Source organism: Bombina bombina, chromosome 4 (assembly GCF_027579735.1).
Source record: "Bombina bombina isolate aBomBom1 chromosome 4, aBomBom1.pri, whole genome shotgun sequence".
Classification (NCBI taxonomy): Eukaryota; Metazoa; Chordata; class Amphibia; order Anura; family Bombinatoridae; genus Bombina; species Bombina bombina.
Window position 1 is genome coordinate 554564142 of NC_069502.1, and position 25097 is coordinate 554589238.

At 40.3% G+C, this 25097-nt stretch overlaps 1 protein-coding gene across 2 annotated transcripts in view; it reads right to left on the bottom strand.

Annotated features, from left to right (window-relative positions):
* SNX14 (sorting nexin 14) overlaps positions 1-25097 on the bottom strand; it is a 517711-nt gene that overhangs the window by 231955 nt on the left and 260659 nt on the right. The window contains exon 16 of one of the 2 annotated variants that reach the window (XM_053710492.1): positions 2403-2429. The exons of the other annotated variant lie outside the window; for it this stretch is intronic. Coding sequence (XP_053566467.1) covers positions 2403-2429 — 27 coding nt within the window. The remainder of the gene's footprint in view (positions 1-2402; positions 2430-25097) is intronic. 2 annotated transcript variants of the gene reach the window in all.

Sequence of the window (25097 nt, forward strand, 5' to 3'; positions counted from 1 at the left end):
TGAGACCCAACCAAGCCCAAAGGGGAATACGATACCAAATGATGCCTTCAGAAAGACTTTTCTATGTATCAGAGCTCCACACACATGCAGCTGCATGCCATGCTGTCCTCAAAAACAAGTGCGCCATACCGGCGCGAAAATGAGGCTCTGACTATGATTAGGGAAAGCCCCTAAAGAATAAGGTGTCAAAAACAGTGCCTGCCGATATAATCATATCAAAATACCCAGAATAAATGATTCCTCAAGGCTAAATATGTGTTAATAATGAATCGATTTAGCCCAGAAAAAGTCTACAGTCTTAATAAGCCCTTGTGAAGCCCTTATTTACTATCTTAATAAACATGGCTTACCGGATCCCATAGGGAAAATGACAGCTTCCAGCATTACATCGTCTTGTTAGAATGTGTCATACCTCAAGCAGTAAGAGATTGCACACTGTTCCCCCAACTGAAGTTAATTGCTCTCAACAGTCCTGTGTGGAACAGCCATGGATTTTAGTTACGGTGCTAAAATCATTTTCCTCATACAAACAGAAATCTTCATCTCTTTTCTGTTTCTGAGTAAATAGTACATACCAGCACTATTTTAAAATAACAAACTCTTGATTGAATAATAAAAACTACAGTTAAACACTAAAAAACTCTAAGCCATCTCCGTGGAGATGTTGCCTGTACAACGGCAAAGAGAATGACTGGGGTAGGCGGAGCCTAGGAGGGATCATGTGACCAGCTTTGCTGGGCTCTTTGCCATTTCCTGTTGGGGAAGAGAATATCCCACAAGTAAGGATGACGCCGTGGACCGGACACACCTATGTTGGAGAAATATACATTTTAAAAACCAAGAAAAATAAAAACAAAATATATCTTACATACATACTAAACAGAAACGAAGATTGCTACCACCAATCATGTGACTTGTATAGTGTTAAATTATAAGCTTCAGTTCCTGCCTAAAAGTCACACTATCTAAAGAGCAGTCTAGAGTGTGACGTTTCTGCTCATGGTTTCATAACTAAATACATTTAACAAAACTTAAAATACAAATGTGATGTACCCAATTACACAGCAATATTAGGATATACCTAAACCATAAACAAAGACCATCTCCCAAAAATGAAGTAAAAAAAAAAAGACAACTAAACTCCAGATCTGCAAAAAGGATTATTAAAATCCAAACATAGCAAACTATTTTCCCTAAAAAACAAGGAGATATAGAGGAAAATAGTTAAAAACCTATTAAGTTAAAAATATAAGGTAAATGGAGAATTAAAAGCAAACGTGACAAAAAGTGCATAAAAAGTTATATGTAACACTGAAAAGGACATGCAAAAATACAAAATATTTAGAATGGGGGGACAAAAACAACTTTTCTTTACTTTGTACATTCTTCATTAATGAGATCAGAGATAACTTTTTGTACAAAAAAAAATGTCTTTCTTAATGAGGGGGAGTTGGTCAAAATGGCCCTAACGAGGAATACCTTAAAGTGAATGTAAAGTTTGAGGAATGAGTACCCGGTGTTTAATTATCATATTAAAACCATGGGCACTTTCATTCATCAAACTTTAAATTATACTGCTTTTGTTAAAATACCTTTTTTCTTTCTGCAAGCCTCTCCAGCCCGTCGCAAGCCTCTTCTTACGTCAGGAATGACGATTCTGGCATCCTCCAATCACGGCTCCCCCCCACCCCGGGGAATCATTGCCTAAAGCAACGCCGTGATTAGTGGAAGGCCGGAATCGTCATTTCTGACGTCGACAGAGGCTTGTGACGGGCGAAGGAAGTTTGATAAATGAAAGTGCCCATGTTTTTAATAGGATTATTAAAGACCGGACACTGATTCATCAAAATTTACATTCACTTTAAGTAATTTCCTTTTCTGACAAGTTTTATGGACAGATATTTAACTCGGAGGATAACCTGCAGAATTATCTATGGGTAAAGAATTTAAAGCCAGGAGAGACATAAATGATTATACATTTTTCAGCACATAACCGTTCTCTTTAATGTCCATGCTTGCAGTTCATGTAACCGGACATACTGCCTTTACAAAAAGATGCCGGAAAAAATTAGACATTTTTAAACAAATTTTGGATTTTTCTCCATATTTTGCAGGACAATTAAAATAGATTAAATCAAGATATGAAAAACTAAAAAAAAATTATTGTTCTAAAAAATAGAAACTTAAAATATAGTAATAGATAATGTAAACAAAGTGCCAAAGTCTGAACAATTTAATTATTGAATAAACAGGTCTAAAGAAATATTTTACGTTGAGAATATAGAATTAACTATGTAAAGGCAATATACCAGTGCTTAAAAGGCATGCAATTTCGTAGTATGAAAATGCAGAAAATGTCAATACACAGCAAAATAGCTCTGACATGCTGACCATAAACTCACCGGAAATCATCCAAATTCAGGCTATTTCTGCAATAAGTATATGGAAATACATTTAGAGTCAATAGATGGAGAAAAACTAAATCAAAGGAATATTTCCTGTGCACCATGCAGTGCTTACAGGGTATAAATTACATTAGTTATTATATTATTTTGTAAACTTTAGTACAAATATTCATAACAAAAATCTTCATTAGATAGAAGCATGCAAACTTTGCACAAATACTTCATACTGAGCACTAATTTTAGTATTTAAAATGACGGTAAATCCAAGCGTGTTTAAAAAACATGCTGGGATTTACCATCACAAAAAAAAACAAAAAAAAAAAAACTGGACTTTTATTGATCACTTAGTAAAAAAAAAAACAACATAATTTATGCTTACCTGATAAATTTATTTATCTTGTAGTGTATCCAGTCCACGGATCATCCATTACTTGTGGGATATTCTCCTTCCCAACAGGAAGTTGCAAGAGGATCACCCACAGCAGAGCTGCTATATAGCTCCTCCCCTAACTGTCATATCCAGTCATTCGACCGAAAACAAACAGAGAAAGGAGAAACCATAGGGTGCCGTGGTGACTGTAGTTAAATTAAAATTTAGACCTGCCTTAAAAGGACAGGGCAGGCCGTGGACTGGATACACTACAAGAGAAATAAATTTATCAGGTAAGCATAAATTATGTTTTCTCTTGTTAAGTGTATCCAGTCCACGGATCATCCATTACTTGTGGGATACCAATACCAAAGCTAAAGTACACGGATGATGGGAGGGACAAGGCAGGATTAAGCGGAAGGAACCACTGCCCGAAGAACCTTTCTCCCAAAAACAGCCTCAAATTTGTAAAATTTTGAAAAAGTGTGAAGCGAAGACCAAGTCGCAGCCTTGCAAATCTGTTCAACAAAGGCCTCATTTTTGAAGGCCCATGTAGAAGCCACAGCTCTAGTAGAATGAGCTGTAATCCTTTCAGGGAGCTGCTGTCCAGCAGTCTCATAGGCTAGGCGTATTACGCTCCGAAGCCAAAAGGACAGAGAGGTTGCCGAAGCTTTTTGACCTCTCCTCCGTCCAGAGTAAACGACAAAGAGGGAAGATGTTTGACGAAAATCCTTAGTAGCTTGTAAGTAAAACTTCAAGGCACGGACTACGTCCAGATTATGTAAAAGACGTTCCTTCTTTGAAGAAGGATTAGGACACAATGATGGAACAACAATCTCTTGATTGATATTCTTGTTAGAAACCACCTAAGGTAAAAACCCTCCGAGCCGAGGAAATAGCCATCAAAAACAGAACTTTCCAAGATAAAAGCTTAATATCAATGGAATGAAGGGGTTCAAACGGAACTCCTTGAAGAACTTTAAGAACCAAGTTTAAGCTCCACGGAGGAGCAACAGGTTTAAACACAGGCTTAATTCTAACCAAAGCCTGGCAAAATGCCTGAACGTCTGGAACCTCTGCCAGACGCTTGTGCAAAAGAATAGACAGAGCAGAAATCTGTCCCTTTAAGGAACTAGCTGATAATCCTTTGTCCAAGCCCTCTTGGAGAAAAGACAATATTCTAGGAATCCTAACCTTACTCCATGAGTAATTCTTGGATTCACACCAATAAGGATATTTACTCCATATCTTGTGGTAGATTTTCCTGGTAACAGGCTTTCGTGCCTGTATTAAGGTATCAATGACTGACTCGGAGAAGCCACGCTTTGATAGAATCAAGCATTCAATCTCCATGCAGTCAGTCTCAGAGAAATTAGATTTGGATGATTGAAAGGACCTTGTATCAGAAGGTCCTGTCTTAGAGGCAGAGTCCATGGTGGAAAGGATGACATGTCCACTAGGTCTGCATACCAAGTCCTGCGTGGCCACTCAGGTGCTATCAGAATCACTGATGCTCTCTCCTGTTTGATTTGGCAATCAGTCGAGGGAGCAGAGGAAACGGTGGAAACACATAAGCCAGGTTGAAGAACCAAGGCGCTGCTAGAGCATCTATCAGCGTCGCTTCTGGGTCTCTGGACCTGGATCCGTAACAAGGGAGCTTGGCGTTCTGGCGAGACGCCATGAGATCCAACTCTGGTTTGCCCCAACGATGAATCAATTGAGCAAACACCTCCGGATGGAGTTCCCACTCCCCCGGATGGAAAGTCTGACGACTTAGAAAATCCGCCTCCCAGTTCTCCACGCCTGGGATATGGATTGCTGACAGGTGGCAAGAGTGGGACTCTGCCCAGCAAATTATTTTTGAGACTTCTAACATCGCTAGGGAACTCCTGGTTCCCCCTTGATGGTTGATGTAAGCCACAGTCGTGATGTTGTCCGACTGAAATCTGATGAACCTCAGTGTTGCTAACTGAGGCCAAGCCAGAAGAGCATTGAATATCGCTCTTAACTCCAGAATATTTATTGGAAGGAGTTTCTCCTCCTGAGTCCAAAACCCCTGTGCCTTCAGGGAGTTTCAGACTGCACCCCAACCTAGAAGGCTGGCATTTGTTGTTACAATTGTCCAATCTGGCCTGCGAAAGGTCATACCCTTGGACAGGTGGACCCGAGACAACCACCAGAGAAGAGAATCTCTGGTCTCTTGATCCAGATTTAGCAGAGGGGACAAATCTGTGTAATCCCCATTCCACTGACTCAGCATGCATAATTGCAGTGGTCTGAGATGTAGGCGCGCAAATGGCACTATGTCCATTGCCGCTACCATTAAGCCGATTACCTCCATACACTGAGCCACCGAAGGGCGCGGAATGGAGTGAAGAACACGGCAAGCATTTAGAAGTTTTGATAACCTGGACTCCGTCAGGTAAATTTTCATTTCTACAGAATCTATAAGAGTCCCTAAGAAGGAGACTCTTGTGAGTGGGGATAGAGAACTCTTTTCCTCGTTCACTTTCCACCCGTGCGACCTCAGAAATGCCAGAACTATCTCTGTATGAGACTTGGCAACTTGAAAGTTTGACGCCTGTATCAGGATGTCGTCTAGATACGGAGCTACCGCTATGCCTTGCGGTCTTAGAACCGCCAGAAGTGAGCCCAGAACCTTTGTAAAGATTCTCGGGGCTGTAGACAACCCGAAGGGAAGAGATACAAATTGGTAATGCCTGTCTAGAAAGGCAAACCTTAGAAACCGATGATGGTCTTTGTGAATCGGTATGTGAAGGTAGGCATCCTTTAGGTCCACTGTGGTCATGTACTGACCCTCTTGGATCATGGGTAGGATGGTCCGAATAGTTTCCATTTTGAAAGATGGAACTCTGAGGAATTTGTTTAAGATCTTTAGATCCAAAATTGGTCTGAAGGTTCCCTCTTTTTTGGGAACCACAAACAGATTTGAATAAAAACCCTGTCCTTGTTCCGTCCGCGGAACTGGATGGATCACTCCCATAATTAGGAGGTCTTGCACACAGCGTAGGAATGCCTCTTTCTTTATCTGATTTGCAGATAGCCTTGAAAGATGAAATCTCCCTTGTGGAGGGGAAAGCTTTGAAGTCCAGAAGATATCCCTGAGATATGATCTTGAACATCTCTTGCCCATGCCTGGGCGAAGAGAGAAAGTCTGCCCCCTACTAGATCCGTCGCCGGATAGGGGGCCGTTCCTTCATGCTGTCTTAGAGGCAGCAGCAGGCTTTCTGGCCTGCTTGCCTTTGTTCCAGGACTGGTTAGGTTTCCAGGCCTGCTTAGATTGAGCAAAAGTTCCCTCTTGCTTTGAAGCGGAGGAAGTTGATGCTGCACCTGCCTTGAAATTTCGAAAGGCACGAAAATTAGACTGTTTGGCCTTTGCTTTGGCCTTGTCCTGAGGAAGGGTATGACCCTTACCTCCAGTAATGTCAGCAATAATTTCCTTCAAACCAGGCCCGAATAAGGTCTGCCCCTTGAAAGGAATGTTGAGTAATTCAGACTTTGAAGTCACGTCAGCTGACCAGGATTTAAGCCATAGCACCCTACGCGCCTGGATGGCAAATCCGGAATTCTTAGCCGTTAGTTTAGTCAAATGAACAATGGCATCAGAAACAAATGAGTTAGCTAGCTTGAGTGTTCTAAGCTTGTCAATAATTTCAGTCAATGGAGCTGTATGGATGGCCTCTTCCAGGGCCTCAAACCAGAATGCCGCCGCGGCCGTTACAGGCGCTATGCATGCAACGGGCTGTAAAATAAAACCTTGTTGAATAAACATTTTCTTAAGGTAACCCTCCAATTTTTTATCCATTGGATCTGAAAAAGCACAACTGTCCTCAACCGGGATAGTGGTACGCTTTGCTAAAGTAGAAACTGCTCCCTCCACCTTAGGGACCGTCTGCCATAAGTCCCGTGTAGTGGCGTCTATTGGAAACATTTTTCTAAATATAGGAGCTGGGGAAAAAGGCACACCCGGTCTATCCCACTCCTTGCTAATAATAGGTATAGGAAAAACATCAGAACACACCGGCACCGCATAGTATTTATCCAGCCTACACAATTTCTCTGGTACTGCAACTGTGTTACAGTCATTCAGAGCAGCTAATACCTCCCCAAGCAATACACAGAGGTTCTCAAGCTTAAATTTAAAATTAGAAATCTCTGAATCAGGTTTCCCCGAATCAGAGACGTCACCCACAGACTGAAGCTCTCCGTCCTCATGATCTGCATATTGTGACGCAGTATCAGACATGGCCCTTACAGCATCTGCGCGCTCTGTATTTCTCCTAACCCCAGAGCAATCGCGCTTGCCTCTTAATTCAGGCAACCTGGATAATACCTCTGACAGGGTATTATTCATGATTGCAGCCATGTCCTGCAAGGTAATCGCTATGGGCGTCCCTGATGCAATTGGCGCCATATTAGCGTGCATCCCCTGAGCGGGAGGCAAAGGGTCTGACACGTGGGGAGAGTTAGTCGGCATAACTTCCCCCTCGTCAGAATCTTCTGGTGATATTTCTTTTATAGTTAAAGACTGATCTTTACTGTTTAAGGTGAAATCAATACATTTAGTACACATTCTCCTATGGGGCTCCACCATGGCTTTCAAACATAATGAACAAGTTGTTTCCTCTGTGTCAGACATGTTTAAACAGACTAGCAATGAGACTAGCAAGCTTGGAAAACACTTTAAACAAGTTTACAAGCAATATAAAAAAAAGTTACTGCACCTTTAAGAAACACAAATTTTTGCCAAACAGTGAAAAAAGGCAGTTACACCAACAAAATTTTTACAGTGTATGCAACAAGTTAGCAGAGCATTGCACCCACTTGCAAATGGATGATTAACCCCTTAATACCAAACACAGAATAATAACTGACAAAAACGTTTTTTTTTTTTTGTTTGTTTTTTTTTTAAATGGTCACAACAACTGCCACAGCTCTACTGTGGCTTGTTACCTCCCTCAAAAACGACTTTGAAGCCTTTTGAGCCCTCCAGAGATATCCTGGATCATGCTGGATGTCTGTGTCTGTAATTTTTGCTGCACAAAAAAACCCCTCCCACTCATATTACAACAGTGGAAGTCAGGAAACTGTTACTAGGCAGAATTCAAGCCAGCCATGTGGAAAAAAACTATGCCCCAATAAGTTTTATCACCAAACATATAAAAACGATTAAACATGCCAGCAAACGTTTTATATTACATTTTTATAAGAGTATGCATCTCTATTAATAAGCCTGATACCAGTAGCTCTCACTGCATTTAAGGCTTTACTTACATAAGTTCGGTATCAGCAGCATTTTCTAGCAAATTCCATCCCTAGAAAAATATTAACTGCACATACCTTATTGCAAGAAAACCTGCACGCCATTCCCTCTCTGAAGTTACCTCACTCCTCAGAATATGTGAGAACAGCCATGGATCTTAGTTACTTCTGCTAAGATCATAGAAAACGCAGGCAGATTCTTCTTCTAAATACTGCCTGAGATAAACAGTACACTCCGGTACCATTTAAAAATAACAAACTTTTGATTGAAGAATAAACTAAGTATAAAACACCACACTCCTCTTACGACCTCCATCTTGGTTGAGGCTTGCAAGAGAATGACTGGATATGACAGTTAGGGGAGGAGCTATATAGCAGCTCTGCTGTGGGTGATCCTCTTGCAACTTCCTGTTGGGAAGGAGAATATCCCACAAGTAATGGATGATCCGTGGACTGGATACACTTAACAAGAGAAAAGGGTGCTAAACTAACCCTTTCTGTGCTGTGGCTCCTCACTAAAGTCAGAGAGGCCTATTTATGAAATGTCTGTCGGACCTGATCCAACCGTGCGGATCAGGTCCGACAGACATCGCTGAATGCGGAGAGCAATATGCTCTCCGTATTCAGCATTGCACCAGCAGCTCTTGTGAGCTACTGGTGCAACGCTGCCCCCTGCAGACTCGCGGCCAATCGGCCGCCAGCAGGGAGGTGTCAATCAACCCGATCGTACTTGATCGGGTTGAATTCCGGCGATTCCTGTCCGCCTCATCAAAGCAGGCGGACAGGGTTATGGAGCAGCGGTCTTTAGACCGCTGCTTCATAACTGGTGTTTCTGGCGGGCCTGCAGGCTCGCCAGAAACACGGGCCCTCAAGCTCCATTCGGAACTTGATAAATGGGCCTCAGAGCCTCCGTTCGCTCACGGTACAGCGCTTTTCTCTCAATGAGGTGACGTTTCCACTTCTAAACCAATAGTCATGCTAGTCATCTGACAGTGTTCTAGGGTGTAGTATGTAGCCTCTCAAGTATTCACCCCGCAGCTGGTCTTAAACAAGAAAGGTCCACAAATGGTGTAGAACGTACAGGTGATGATGGCTACTAAAAGTAATATACTCATAGACAAAACTGTAAAATAAGCCTTCTGATGTTTTATTGAAAACAGCTCTGTATTTTTATGCTCTTGAAAAAGACAGTGATACCTGTTGAAACGTGTTGAGTAAATTTGATATGTATGAACACTTTGTCAGTAAACTTTGTTTTCATGGAACGGAAGTTTGAAAATGTATTTCTTCAATAACAAAATCGGAAGGCTTATTTTACAGTTTTGTCTGAGAGTATATTCCTTTTAATTGCCATTACCAGTGCGTTCTACACCATTTGTGAACCCGTCTCAAATAAGGCCAGCTGCGAGGTGAATACTTGAGAGGCTACATACTACACCCGCCATTTCTACACAACACTTTCATACAGCATTAAAAAAAACGCTAGATTTTACCATCACTTTAAAGATGTCAAGGAAAGAGTTCAAACAAGTTAGCTTCATTTATTTGTTATGTGACGGAAAAAACATTTCAATGTAATAATATCTGTTCTATCCTTTGCTCAGATGGAGCTTAGATTTTTTTTTTTATTTTATTTTTTTATTGTTCCCATCTACCATTTTAGATGAATATTTTTAAAGGGATATTAGCACTAAATAAATGGTGTATCAAATGACGCATTGAGAGCAAAGATTAGTGTGAAAATAATATGCCGATTATGTTTTAATTTTAAAAAACAAGCATACAATTTAAGTGTCCACAAAGCAATGGGTGCCTTTATGTTGTAACCCAGCCTTATTTTATGTAATCTTCTCTGCTGAAGCAAATTATGGACAACTATAAATAAGTCACTAGAACGTGCAACCTATGACTGCGTGGAATATAGTAATGTCAAATAAAATATATATTGTTTAAATGTAGTAGGAGAGAGACAAGCAACACACAATGTGTAAACCACACCTATATATGTGTGTAAAAACGATATATATATATGTATATATACATTGTCACATTCAATCCGATCATCGCCGTTTCCTGCGGCTCACGGATCTCTTCTGTGTCGTCACGTTGCCTAGCAACATGACGCGGTTGTTCTACACACTCCTCCTGACGTTGACGTCTATCTCTCATTCAAAAGTCCGGCGGGAGATCTTCTCGGGGCCCGTTTGTCTTTCTGAACCAGAGCACAACCTGTCATCTGTGTGTTCTTCTGCTCGGCGTGTGACGTCACAACATGCCTGCAGCTAGTCTCTCTCTGCTTCTCCCATCTGCCTGATACATTGGATCTTCTCCGGAGTGTTTCAGCTTCTCTCTCTCAGTAAGGATTTAACCGGTTCTCATCAGGACATCTAGATTACGGTACCGTACATCCTCCTTAATGTCTGTTCAATGAGTCTGTGTTACACCTGCTAAAAGGATTACCTCTGTTTGTTTGCTATCCTGTTTAAAGGGACATTTGCTTTACCAAACCTGCTAAAAGGATTACCTCTGCTTGTTTGCTAACCTGCTTAAAGGGACATTTGCTTTATCAAAAGAATTACCTCTGTCTGTTTGCTAACCTGCTTAAAGGGACATTTGCTTTACCAAACCTGCTAGAAGGATTACCTCTGTTTGTTTGCTAACCTGCTTAAAGGGACATTTGCTTTATCAAAGGAATTACCTCTGTTTGTTTGCTAACCTGCTTAAAGGGACATTTGCTTTATCAAACCTGCTAAAAGGATTACCTCTCTGTTTGCTAACCTGCTTAAAGGGACATTTGCTTTATCAAAGGAATTACCTCTGTTTGTTTGCTAACCTGCTTAAAGGGACATTTGCTTTATCAAACCTGCTAAAAGGATTACCTCTCTGTTTGCTAACCTGCTTAAAGGGACATTTGCTTTATCAAACCTGCTAAAAGGAATATCTCTCTGCTTGTTTGCTAACCTGCTTAAAGGGACATTTGCTTTATCCAATTCTACAAAAGGAATACCTATCTGTTTGCTTTTTAACCTGCTTAAAGGGACATTTACTTTTATCATTCCTGTGTGGGTCACGTCCTGGATATTTCTCAGTGTGCTAGCGTGTGTTTTAATTTTCATGCTAGCAGTTGGGTTGAATCCTGGGCTGATCCTTTTCGGCTGACATACATATATATCGGTGCAGACCCTCCAAATTTAAATAAGAATGAATACAAAAAGAAAGATAGAGCAATAGGGCTATGCAAAGACATATATACAGTAAGGGAATACAGCACTTTTTTAAATAATCAAATAGATTTTATTGAGTACAAAATTTGATGCATGATGCGTGAGACTTAATACATACACACACACACACACACCCCCCATGTTAAAACACAGTACAAACTTGCTGGCCAGCACATATAGGGGTTATTGATCTATATATATATTATATATATATATATATATATATATTACACACATATAGTTGTGCTAATAAGTTTACATACCCTGGCAGAATTTATAAATTATTGGCCATTTTTCAGAGAATATGAATGATAACACAAAAACTTTTCTTTCACTCATGGTTAGTATTTGGCTGAAGCCATTTATTATCAATCAACTGTGGTTACTCTTTTTAAATCATAATGACAACAGAAACTACCCAAATAACCCTGATCAAAAGTTTACATACCCCAGTTATTAATACCGTGTATTGCCCCCTTTAACATCAATGACAGCTTGAAGTATTTTGTGGTATTTGTGGATTAGGCTCTATCTTCTCAGATGGTAAAGCTGCCCATTCTTCCTGGCAAAAAGCCTCCAGTTCCTGTAAATTCTTGGGCTGTCTTGCATGAACTGCAGGTTTGAGATCTTCCCAGAGTGGCTCAATGATATTGAGGTCAGCAGACTGAGATGGCCACTCAAGAACCTTCACTTTATTCTGCTATAGCCAATGACAGGTCGACTTGGCCTTGTGTTTAGTATCATTGTCATGTTGGAATGTCCAAGTACATCCCATGCGCAGCTTCCAGGCTGATGAATGCAAATTTTCCTCCAGTATTTTTTTTTTTATAACATACTGCATTCATCTTGCCATCAATTCTGACCAAATTTCCTGTGCCTTTGTAGCTCACACATCCCCAAAACATCAGCAATCCACCTCCGTGTTTCACAGTAGCAATAATGTACCTTTCATCATAGGTCTTGTTGACTCTTCTCCATTAATGGTTGTGGCCAAAAAGCTCAATTTTGGTCTCATCCCTCCAAATTACTTTGTGCCAGAAGGTTCGAGGCTTGTCTCTGTGCTGTTTGGCGCATTGTAAGCGGGATACTTTGTGGCATTTGCGTAGTAATGGCTTTCTTCTGGTGACTCGACCATGCAGCCCATCTTTCTTCAAGTGCCTCCTTATTGTGCATCTTGAAACAGCCACACCACATGTTTTGAGATAGTCTTGTATTTCACCTGAAGTTATTTGTGGGTTTTTCTTTGCATCCCGAACAATTTTCCTGCAGTTGTGGCTGAAATTTTAGTTTGTTTACCTGACCGTGGTTTGGTTTCAACAGAACCCCTCATTTTCCACTTCTTGATTAGAGTTTAAACACTGCTGATTGGCATTCTCAATTCCTTAGATATATTTTTTTATATCCCTTTCCTGTTTGATACAGTTCAACTACCTTTTCCCGCAGATTCTTTGACGATTCTTTTGTTTTCCCCATTACTCAGAATAATGAAACATCAGTGCAGAACTGAATGAAAGATGCAAGGGTCTGTCAGGAGTCCAGAAACTCATTAACCTTTTATACACACACACTAATTACAAGCAAACAGATCACAGGTGAGGATGGTTTCCTTTAATAGCCATTCTAACCCCTTTGTGTCAACTTGTGTGCACGTTATCAGGCCAAAATCACCAGGGTACGTAAACTTTTGCGAAACTCGGTAAGCGGAGGCCGCTCCAAACTCACCAGTCGTAAACGATCGCAGGCCCAAATTGGTGACGTCAGACGCCACTGGAAACTATGGTAACACCTAACAACCACAAAGGCAGCATGCAATGCCGGCTCCAAAAAACAGCGAACCAACTGCACAAAGTAAAAAAAGAATACAATGTCTAGCAGTACAGCAGTAGAATTAAAAAAAAGGTATTTATTTCCACATATTAAAAAAGTAGTACAAACCAAAGACAAGAAGGTCTGACTAGGGAGGTGTACTACTTTTTTAATATGTGGAAATACCTTTTTTTAATTCTACTGCTGTGCTGCTGGACATTGTATTCTTTTATGTAAACTTTTGATCAGGGTCATTTGAGTAGTTTCTGTTGTCATTATGATTTAAAAAGAGTAAACACAGTTGATTGATAATAAATGGCTTTAGGCAAACACTAACCAAAAGTGAAAGAAAAGTTTTTGTGTTATCATTCATATTCTCTGAAAAATGGCCAAGAAATCATAAATTCTGCCAGGGTACGTAAACTAATGAGCACAACTGTGTGTGTGTGTGGTTTTTTTTTTTTATAAATATTTCTATTGTGTCTCCAACAAATATGAAAAGCAATACAGTAACATCAAAGGGACAAATGCAAATGCAATAATGACGATTTTTGTAAAAGCGGAAAAAAGGAAGAAACAAAATAATCAGAAGCTATACTTGCACAGTCCTTCGGAACATGGTGTTGGGAACAATTTTCATATAAATTTTACAATATAAACAATTAAACTACATAACTGCTGTTTAGACAAGAATCTCTGTCCAAGAGCCGATACACACGTCATAGTCTATTATCCCACAAGAGCAGTACTTAATGAGATTTTTATTATAACACATCACATCCCCACCTGGTCCCCATCTTATATTATCCGAAAGAGATCTACCCTCATCCATCTTCTCCCTGGGGCTCAAATATCTGTGCCACGTAGATCTCCCAAATCGCCTGCATCTGTGTGTATAGGTCTATGCACTTGGCTTTCATATAGTGGTACTCCTCTAGTTTTAATAGCTCATTACATTTATGAACCCACTGAGCTATACTAATTACATTTTGTGTCTTCCACCTTTGGACCAATTATATTTTCAAACCATTACTCAATATGTGGAACTTTTTTTTTGTACTGTTGATAGCTTTCTGGGACTATACAAGAACAGCCACAGCTTGGGATCTAATGTTAATATTTTGCCTACTACCTTAGAGGATTCTTTAGCTATGCTTTCCCATATTGGTGCTATGGCAGCACAGGACCACCAAATATGGGACATCGTCCCTTTCTCTGCGCCACATCTCCAGCATGCATCATTTTGTGTATTGAATAGCTTATGTATCCTAACTGGGGTCATATACCCCCTGTGTAGAATCTTAAGGTTTAGCTCAATTGTGTTCGCTGATATGGAGGATTTTGAAACATTATGGAAAATACTTTTTGCTTCCCTATGGTCAATATCAATGCCTAACTCCTCACTCCATCTTCCCACATAATAAGGGACGTGGCCCGGGGGTTGTAGTTGTAGGATTTTATACAGCAGTTAAAGGGAGTGATTTACAGGCTCCGAGGCTGTGCACAATGTTTAAAACTGTGTCATGGGATTTTTCCTATCGCCGTGCCTGAAAATGTATGAGGTGCATTGGTGGTGGAACAACCAATTTTTAAAGATTGAAAGGCCCTGCTCTATCAGCTCACCTCTGGTGTATAATTTATTTTCATTTCCCAGCTGGAACACTTGTACGGTTCTATGTGTTGTGTCTAAACTAAGAGGAGGTAAACTTAGCCCCGGTAAGAACTCTCTATTTTCAAGCAGTGGTGTCAGCGGTGAATACCTAGATCATATGTGTGGGAATTTTAATAACGCTTTGTCCCAAGATCTAAATGTCTCTCCACATAATGAGTTTAAGCCATTATCCCTAGGTAGACCTCCCTGAGCGGTCCAGCACTGTGAACCCAAATGATTAATGCCCGCTACCTCATGTTCTATTTGAACCCAAATTTTATTGTGAAAGTTATGTGACCAGTTGAGGATCCTTTGTAAATGTATAGCAAGACTATATTTCAGTAGGTCAGGAGCTCCCAATCCTCCGCTATGTAAGGGGGTGCACATGATATATTTATTTATTCTTGCGTGTTTTTTGTTCCAAACAAATTCTAGTATTTTGGTTTGTAAAGATGGAAGGAAGGAGCTCGGCAGAGGTATGGGCAGGGCCTGCAGTACGTACAGTATACGTGGAAGGGCGTTCATTTTAAAAATGTTTATTCTCCCTATCTATGAAGTGTGTAATGATCTCCATGAGGAGAGATCGGCTATAATTCTTCTTTGTAGTGGTATATAGTTGACTTGAAACAAGTCTTATGTTATTTGTTAGATGAATTCCCAGGTACTTCAGTGAATTTTTTTGCCATTTAAAAGGGCAAATTTGCTTTAACTGAGATAGTTGCGCTTGTGGAAGGGATATATTAAGTATCTCCGATTTGGATTTGTTAATTAAAAAATTGGATGCTAGTTGGAATTCCCTCAAGTGTTGTAATATCAGGGGCACTGATATGAGTGGGTTTGTGAGAGTGAACAGGATGTCGTCTGCGTATAACATGATTTTATAGTTGCTTTTTCTGATTTTGATTCCCTCTATGTTACTATCCTTTCTTATTGATATAGCTAGGGCCTCCACCACGCACGCAAACAGGGGTGACAGGGGGCATCCCTGCCTCGTGCCGTTGCTTATTAAGAAGGGCTGGGCCAGTGTGCCATTTACCCGTACCTGTGCCGAGGGGGGACCTATATAGCGTCATAATCTTAGCTATAAATGAGGTCCTCAAGCCAAATTTTTGTAGTGTCGCCTCCATGAATCTCCACCGGACGCGGTCAAAAGCTTTTTCCGCGTCCGTGGAGATCAGAACTAGTGGTATATCCTTTGACACTGCGTAATCTATCAAATCCACTGCTCTCACAGTATTGTCCCTTGCCTCTCTATTAACCACAAATCCCACCTGGTCCCTAGCAATTATTCAAGGTATGATGGAGTTTAATCTAGTGGACAGCAACTTGGCATAAATCTTAATATCATTATTAAGTAATGATATAGGCCGGAAGTTTTCCACTCCGTCAGTAGTTTAGGAAGTACCACAATATGCGCTGTTAAAGGGACATTAAACCCAATTTTTTTCTTTCATGATTCAGATAGAGAATACCATTTTAAACAACTTTCTAATTTACTTCTATTATCTAATTTGCTTCATTCTCTTGATATTCTTTCCTGAAAAGCATATCTAGATATGCTCAGTAGCTTCTGATTGGTGGCTGCACATAGATGCCTCATGTGATTGGCTCACCAATGTGCATTGCTATTTCTTTAACAAAGGATATCTAAAGTTTGCTGCAAATTAGATAATAGAAGTAAATTGGAATGTTGTTTAAAATTGTATTGTCTATCTGAATCATGAAAGAAAAATTTAGGGTTTAGTGGCCCTTTAAGGAATCTTGTAGAAATGGTTTTGTTTCTGATAATGTCTGGAATAAGTCTAATAAATGTGGTGTAAGTATGTCAATATATTTTTATAATAATATGCCGTGTAGCCATCAGGCCCACGGTGCTTTTTCGTTTGGGAGATCCTTAATTATTTTTTTAATTTCATTTATTGTAAAGGGTTCATTTAGAGAAGCCCTGTCCTCCTCTTTTAACTCAGGGAAAACCAGATTATCTAAAAATTTATTTATGTGATCCGACGGTGGTTCCTGCAGACTGTATAGGTTCTCGTAGTATGTGCGGAATGCCTCAGCTATATTTTTGGACGACACCTGCTCCCTCCCATTTGAATCCTTAATTCTGAGAATGTGTGCTTTATTTATTCTACATTTTAGTTTCCTAGCAAATAACCTACTGCTTTTATTATTACCCTCATAGTGTTGTTGTTTGAGTGCCATGTTTTTACAATCCTTATCTATTATTTTGTTGAGTTTACCTTTATATTCCGTTAAAAGAGTTAGTGTCTGTGTGTCCTCAGGGTTCACTCTATCCAGCTCTTCCAATTTATTTAGTACCATCTCGTAGTATGCCCTCTGCTGTTTTAACTGGTGTGCCCTCGCACTCATCAACTCTCCCTTCATGACCGCTTTATGTGCTCCCCAACGGTATCTGGCATCTACCCCCTCGTTTAGCTGAAAGAAACTTTCTAATGCTTTCTCTATCCTTATCGTGTATATGGAGTCATCTAGTAATCTATCATCTAGTTTCCACAAATAGTTAGTGTTATCCCTAGTATCCCATCTCATGTGGCAGCTTACCATAGAATGATCTGTCCATGACGTTGGGAGTATCCTACAGCTACTAGCTAGAGCTATACTAGAGACATCAGCGAGGATATAATCAATCCTGGAGTGTCTAGCATGTGGGTGAGAGAAAAAGGTGTAGTCCCTCTCGTTACCATGTAGTACCTTCCAGACGTCATGTAGAGCAAGTTCTCTAAGACATACTTTAAGTTTGTTTATGATTGCATGTGCAGTGGATGACGTCCCCGTGGAGTTATCTAACGTGGGGTCTAATGTGCAGTTGAGGTCTCCACACAAAATTAATGAGCCCTTAACCACCTCAAGAATTGCATTGGCAAAAGTTCTGAAAAAGGCGCCCTGGGCTGTGTTCGGAGCATATGCATTAACTAGGGTTACCTGCTTATGGAATAGTGTCCCCACAAGTATGAGGAATCTACCCTGCTTATCTTTTACTTGTTTATAAACTTGAAATGGTATGCCTCTTTTAAACAGAATGCCTACACCGCCCTTTTTGGTAATGTTAGATGCATAGAAAGACTCACTTATGTTTAAATGCTCCAGGTTCTCTATTTATTAAGAAGTGAGTCTCCTGTAAGAAGATCACGTCACCCTTTCTTTCTTTAAAGTCTCTCATAGCTAGATTTCTCTTAAATGGACTGTTAAGGCCCTTTGCGTTTACTGTGAGGAAGTTGATCCCCCTATGTGTGTCTGTAGAGCTTAGAGTCTTTCCTGGGGACCCCATTGTATGCTTGGTGTATAACACTTTACTCAACGAGTGCCTATTTCTAACATGCTCAGTGGGAATGAAGTACATCAGCTCTTGCAAAACTTCAACATAACTCGAAACAAATATAAACCAAATAACAATACAATATAACATAAAAACGAAAATAAAAATACAACTTTTTATCATAAAGTTAGGGGGAATGCAGGACAACATCCCCTCCCTCAATGACTATTTTAAGTTTAACCTTTACAGAAACTCATAGTCTCTAGAAGTCCTGATTCTGTATATATGCAAACCAGTTAACTAACTAACTATGCCCATCATCACCCAACATATTTCAGTGAACATATATATTTTTAACAAATGAAACAATCTCACCCATCATGGAACAGCTTCATGTCTCCTGTGCAGTAGAAACTATTGCCTCAGGGGAGGCAGATATTTGTTTGTCCCTTCTGCGTTTGCTGTTGGATACCGTCTACCAGCGTTGCTTTCCCCGCAGTTGTCTGGACTCCCACGACTCACTGTTATCTTCTTTGCCTCCTGGAGAATCAAAGTCTGCTGGAACATTAAAAGTAATGTTGAGACCCTTGGAGAGGGAGACCAAGTCCTGGGGTTCTTTGTAGGTGTAGACGTTGCCTTCATATGAGATGGTCAAGCTGAAGGGGTATCCCCATCTATATCTGATCTTTCTGTCCCTGAGAACTTTAGTTATGAAGGCAACTTCCCTTCTCCTCTGCAGCGTGTTAGGGCACAAGTCGAGAAAAACCTGAAGATTATGATCAAGATATGTTAAATCTCTCAGTTGACTGGCCATCATCCATATTTCCTCTTTGTCCTTATACCTAAGGAACCTTAATATCACGTCTCTTGGTGGAGCAGTGTCTGGTGGAGGAGGTCTGAGGGCTCTATGAACCCTGTCGAGTTCCAAATCTGGTGCTTGCTGATCTTTTTTAAGGTGGCGAAAGAGGTGTTGAACATAATTTTCTAGCTCTACTGCCGCAATTTTCTCCGTGATCCCTCTAATCCTCAGGTTATTCCTGCGGTTTTTGTTGTCTATATCGTCCAGTTTATCCTGGAGAGCTGAGATTTTAGCCTTGTGTATGTTAGATTGTGTCGTGAGGGAGTCTGTAATATTGATCAGTGTTTCCTGCGTGTCCTCCACATCTTCTACTCTGAACCCAATGTCAGAGATTTCTTTCCTGACAGTAGTGAGTTCTGATTTGATTAGGTTTTTCAGGGAGTCAAAATCCGACTTAGAGGGTAGGTTGGCTATATCCGCTTTAATTTGTGTCAAATAGTCTAAAGGTGCTGGTTATTGCTGCGCTGTGTTTTGTGGGGACAGAGTGAGACCTCCTGTTTCTTTTTGCTCCAAGATAGGAGTTTCAGTGGGACTGAAGAAACTGCTTACAGACATAGGTAAAGTAGGTGTTTGTTTTGTGTTCTTGTCCGTCTTCGTGCCTTTCTTAGATGCCATGTTATGTCTCTTATCCCCTTCTGGTGGTTAATAAAAAGTGTTAAAAGACAGGGGTTATAATTAAGGTTTTATGCCGCTCTGTGGCAGAGGGCAGAGAGCTGGGGCGTTGTATCTGCGGCCCCCAGACTGAGCGAAGAAGCGTAGGGGTTAGGTGAGGCTGTTCTTCAAGATGCCAGCTGTTACTAATATTATGGTGATTAGTATACCCACATCCGTTGGCTAGGGTGGTATCGTGTTATATGGTGTGATGGGCTTAGGGCAGGTTGTTTGGACAGCATGATTGCTTCATGTTAATGTGTTATTGGCCGCCAACTCCATAATGCCGCCTGTTATAGATATTTTCTGCGTAGCTGTTCCTCCGATCAGATCAAAGTGCTTTAGTCAGACCTCCCTGACAGCTAAGGGTCTCTATATGTGCATCAGAGAGGAATCTAAGCTGAAATGTTTGCACCACAGCGTTTTTTTGTTTTGTTTTTAGGTCTCATCTGCTGTGCTTTCTTTCCACATGCGACGTCGCTCCCTTCCCATTCACACCGTGAAACAAGCAATATGGCACCTGATGCCGCTGTGCTAAGAGTGTAGTTAGGCTTAACTTTCGATGCAAGTCGTAGATCAGTCCATCTCTGCAGCCAAAGTGACTCGCTATTACCCCTGTCTCGCTGCTATATTTCAGAGCTCTCTGCAGGTCAAAAATCCAGCTACTAATTAGGGAGAAGATGTTGTGTAGCTCGGAGCTCTAACTTTGTGCGGCCATGTTCCGGCACGGCCAAGCTCCACCCCCCATGTGCGTTTGTGTTTTATAAGCACAGTATTGGAGGTTATTCCCTGCCTCAATTTTAATCAATTTATTTACAATCAGAATGCTAAAATGTGATGGTTTACTGGTAGAGATATTGCTTTGTACCACTTGGTGTGGTTAGAAACTCCCCAGGAGTAACCTCTGTCATCTTTAGTTAAGTCTGCTGAACTATTATATGTTTAAGACTGCTTTTGTCATTTTCCCTTAAGGCTTTGTACCCAGGCTTGTCATTGAAAGCTGTGCAGCTGTCTGGGAGAGCAGGATGCTCCAGCGGAGTGTACAAGTCGCAGCAATCTTCTGTGCTAACACACAAAGTGAATGGAGTAACTGTGTGCACGGTGGGAAGATACCCCTGTTCAGGCATGATAAATCAATAGTAGTACACAAGATCCCAGCACTCCAATAGGTAAAAACACAGTCCTTTCTATCTCAGTGTGTTTGGTTGAAGGCATGCATTGTGTGGTTGTAGGTTATGGATCTAAGGGTAAGAGACCTTGATGCGGCCCTGTTGGGGGCAATAAAAATATCATTAAAACAAAAAGTTTGCAACCGACGCTGCAACCAGTCCGGTGTTTGCCCCCAGGGGAGAGTGGATGGGTTCTTTCCACTGCTTCCTGGCTTTCCATTATAAGCTGGAACTCAGGCTTAGAAAAATAAAGTCACGGAAGCATTAACAAAGACTATCCCTGTGTGTATGTATATACTATACAGGGAGTGCAGAATTATTAGGCAAATGAGTATTTGACCACATCATTCTCTTAATTCATGTTGTCTTACTCCAAGCTTTATAGGCTCGAAAGCCTACTACCAATTAAGCATATTAGGTGATGTGCATCTCTGTAATGAGAAGGGGTGTGGTCTAATGACATCAACACCCTATATCAGGTGTGCATAATTATTAGGCAACTTCCTTTCCTTTGGCAAAATGGGTCAAAAGAAGGACTTGACAGGCTCAGAAAAGTAAAAAATAGTGAGATATCTTGCAGAGGGATGCAGCACTCTTAAAATTGCAAAGCTTCTGAAGCGTGATCATCGAACAATCAAGCGTTTCATTCAAAATAGTCAACAGGGTCGCAAGAAACGTGTGGAAAAACCAAGGCACAAAATAACTGCCCATTAACTGAGAAAAGTCAAGCGTGCAGCTGCCAAGATGCCACTTGCCACCAGTTTGGCCATATTTCAGAGCTGCAACATCACTGGAGTGCCCAAAAGCACAAGGTGTGCAATACTCAGAGACATGGCCAAGGTAAGAAAGGCTGAAAGACGACCAACACTGAACAAGACACACAAGCTGAAATGTCAAGACTGGGCCAAGAAATATCTCAAGACTGATTTTTCTAAGGTTTTATGGACTGATGAAATGAGAGTGAGTCTTGATGGGCCAGATGGATGGGCCTGTGGCTGGATTGGTAAAGGGCAGAGAGCTCCAGTCCGACTCAGATGCCAGCAAGGTGGAGGTGGAGTACTGGTTTGGGCTGGTATCATCAAAGATGAGCTTGTGGGGCCTTTTCGGGTTGAGGATGGAGTCAAGCTCAACTCCCAGTCCTACTGCCAGTTTCTGGAAGACACCTTCTTCAAGCAGTGGTACAGGAAGAAGTCTGCATCCTTCAAGAAAAACATGATTTTCATGCAGGACAATGCTCCATCACACACGTCCAAGTACTCCACAGCGTGGCTGGCTAGAAACGGTATAAAAGAAGAAAATCTAATGACATGGCCTCCTTGTTCACCTGATCTGAACCCCATTGAGAACCTGTGGTCCATCATCAAATGTGAGATTTACAAGGAGGGAAAACAGTACACCTCTCTGAACAGTGTCTGGGAGGCTGTGGTTGCTGCTGCACGCAATGTTGATGGTGAACAGATCAAAACACTGACAGAATCCATGGATGGCAGGCTTTTGAGTGTCCTTGCAAAGAAAGGTGGCTATATTGGTCACTGATTTGTTTTTGTTTTGTTTTTGAATGTCAGAAATGTATATTTGTGAATGTTGAGATGTTATATTGGTTTCATTGGTAAAAATAAATAATTGAAATGGGTATATATTTGTTTTTTGTTAAGTTGCCTAATAATTATGCACAGTAATAGTCACCTGCACACACAGATATCCCCCTAAAATAGCTATAACTAAAAACAAACTAAAAACTACTTCCAAAACTATTCAGCTTTGATATTAATGAGTTTTTTGGGTTCATTGAGAACATGGTTGTCGTTCAATAATAAAATTAATCCTCAAAAATACAACTTGCCTAATAATTCTGCACTCCCTGTATATATATATATATATATATATATATATATATATATATATATATATATATATATATATATAATTATTTATATTTGACTGGAAAAACTGGGAGTGTTGCTTTACTATGTGTATAAGGTAAAACGTTCACTGTAAATTTTGTATGTCAGAACAAGCAATTTTTACACTTTTTTTGTAATGTTCCTAGAACCTTAATAAATAAATAGTCAGTAATCATGGTACTGTAGAAGTACTGTGATTACAGACTCTCTTTTTCAATAGTGGGAGATTTTCCTATATATAAACTTTTTAACTTTTAGCAGCAGAGGGGGGGGGATTGAGATTTATTTATGGAGGGATATGATTCTACACTAAAGAAAAGGGTGGAATGGTGGGGTGGGGGTACTCTATATCAGCGGTCGTCAACCAGTGGTCCATGGACCACTGGAGGTCCTCGCAAAGATGTTGGTGGTCCTTGACACCATCAACAGGAATAAATCTCCTCGGATGGTGTCACCCCTGTTGTGCCGCTACTCCCTACATTGCCTGGCTGAACATCAGTGAAAACCGACGGAAGAGGAGGTAAATTACTATCTCCCTACGCACATTGCGCAGTACTACGCAACTTGCGTAACTATATTGTAATTTTAACTCCTCCCGCCCGGCACGCTGTTCAGAGGAAAATGATCCCATTCTAAAGCCAGCAGAGGATAGTATAGTCTTGGTTTGAAATAGTGGAATTAAAGTATATAAAAAAAAAGAAAATCTTAAAAAATGTCTCTCTCATATTTCATTTATTTTCTTCCCTTTACCTGTCCTCTTTGTAGTAGTTTTCCAAATTCCTTCAGATGGACTAACCACTGTTTGTCTTCCTCCCCTCCATCTTCTTTTTTTAATTTTTATTAAATATTAATTATTTATCATTCTAATAATTTTCCTGCGCACAAAGGCATTCCACCTGAATTCCAGTAATTGTCATCCTGCAGATCAGCCATATCCCACCAGTATTATATTAATTGACTGTAGCATCAGTCGTGGTTAGCTCACATCCATATTGAGAGCTTTCTAATATAAACTTAATTTATGACTCCAATGTTTGTCCATGATCATAAGTAGTTTTGAATAATTCCTAACTGGGATTGGTGACTTGGAAGACTTGTGGTCCTTTTAAACATAATTCTTTTTTTTTTTTCCCCACTTTCTGCCTCTCTGTCTCCAGCTTAAAAGTTGGCACTCACCCTTCATTTGGAAGTATTCCCTCAGTTCTGACATTCAGTTAGTTAATTCCAAAAAATAATTCTTAACCCCTTAAGGACACAGATTCAATTTGCTCAATTGTTAACTGTTAATTCTGTCATTGGTCCTTAAAGGGGTTAAAAATGTGTAAATATATACATAATGTAAACTTAGCTATGGTTATACTAGTTATGTATAGTATGTGTGTGTATATACATATACAGGTTTGTACCTTTTAAAAAAAAATCATGTTAGTGGTCCACAGGATTCAAAATTGTGAGTTTAGTGGTCCCCGAGATCCGAAAGGTTGGCGACCCCTGCTCTATATAAAGATTGTGGGGAGAACCACTACTCTACAGGGGGAAATAGAGAAAAAAAAATATATATCTGTAAACTGAGTACTTGCAGACAGCTGCCAGTAACTAAGGTGGCCGCCACTAGTAAGAGGTGGGGAGGGTTAGATAGCCGATTGGGAGGGATAACTACACTGCAGGAAAAAAAAAAAAAAGTGTCGGTGGGGGGGGAGAGAGCTGGTTGGGAGGGATAAGGGAGGTAGGAGATGTCAGGTAGGAGGATAATTCCTGCATTACAATACTTACCAACTAATTAAAGCCTTCAGTGTCGAGAATTTCAGAAGTGTGGCGCGCAGCTGCAATTAGCAGCCTTCTAATGATAAAAACCAATAGTAAAGCAATGAATGTCTGCCATTTCCAAACAAAGGGGACCCCAGATAAGCTTTTACATCCATTTGTGTCATGATTACACAAGCGGTATGTAAATTATTTCAGTGAGAACACAAACGTTTGTGAAAAAGAGAACCATTTTTTTTATACATGATCTAATTTGGCAGCAAAATGGTGGCATGAAATACACCAAAATGGGCCTAGATCAATACCTTGGGATGTCTACTTAATTTTTTTAATATAGTTTTGATAATTGTATATAAAAAAAACAAGGCTCTATTTCTGTTTAGAGTTATTCCAAAAATGCTAACAAAAAACAAAATTTATGCTTACCTGATAAATTTCTTTCTTTCCGGATATGGAGTGTCCACAACGTCATTCCAATTACTAGTGGGAATATCACTCCTGGCCAGAAGGAGGAGGCAACGTTCACAAACACAAAGCTGTTAAGTGTCACTCCCTTACCCATAATCCCCAGTCATTAGACCAAAGGGAAATGGAAAAAGGAATAACACAAAGGTTTAGAGGTGCCTGAGGTTTAGTAAAAAAACATAATTTATGTAAGAACTTACCTGATAAATTCATTTCTTTCATATTGGCAAGAGTCCATGAGCTAGTGACGTATGGTATATACAATC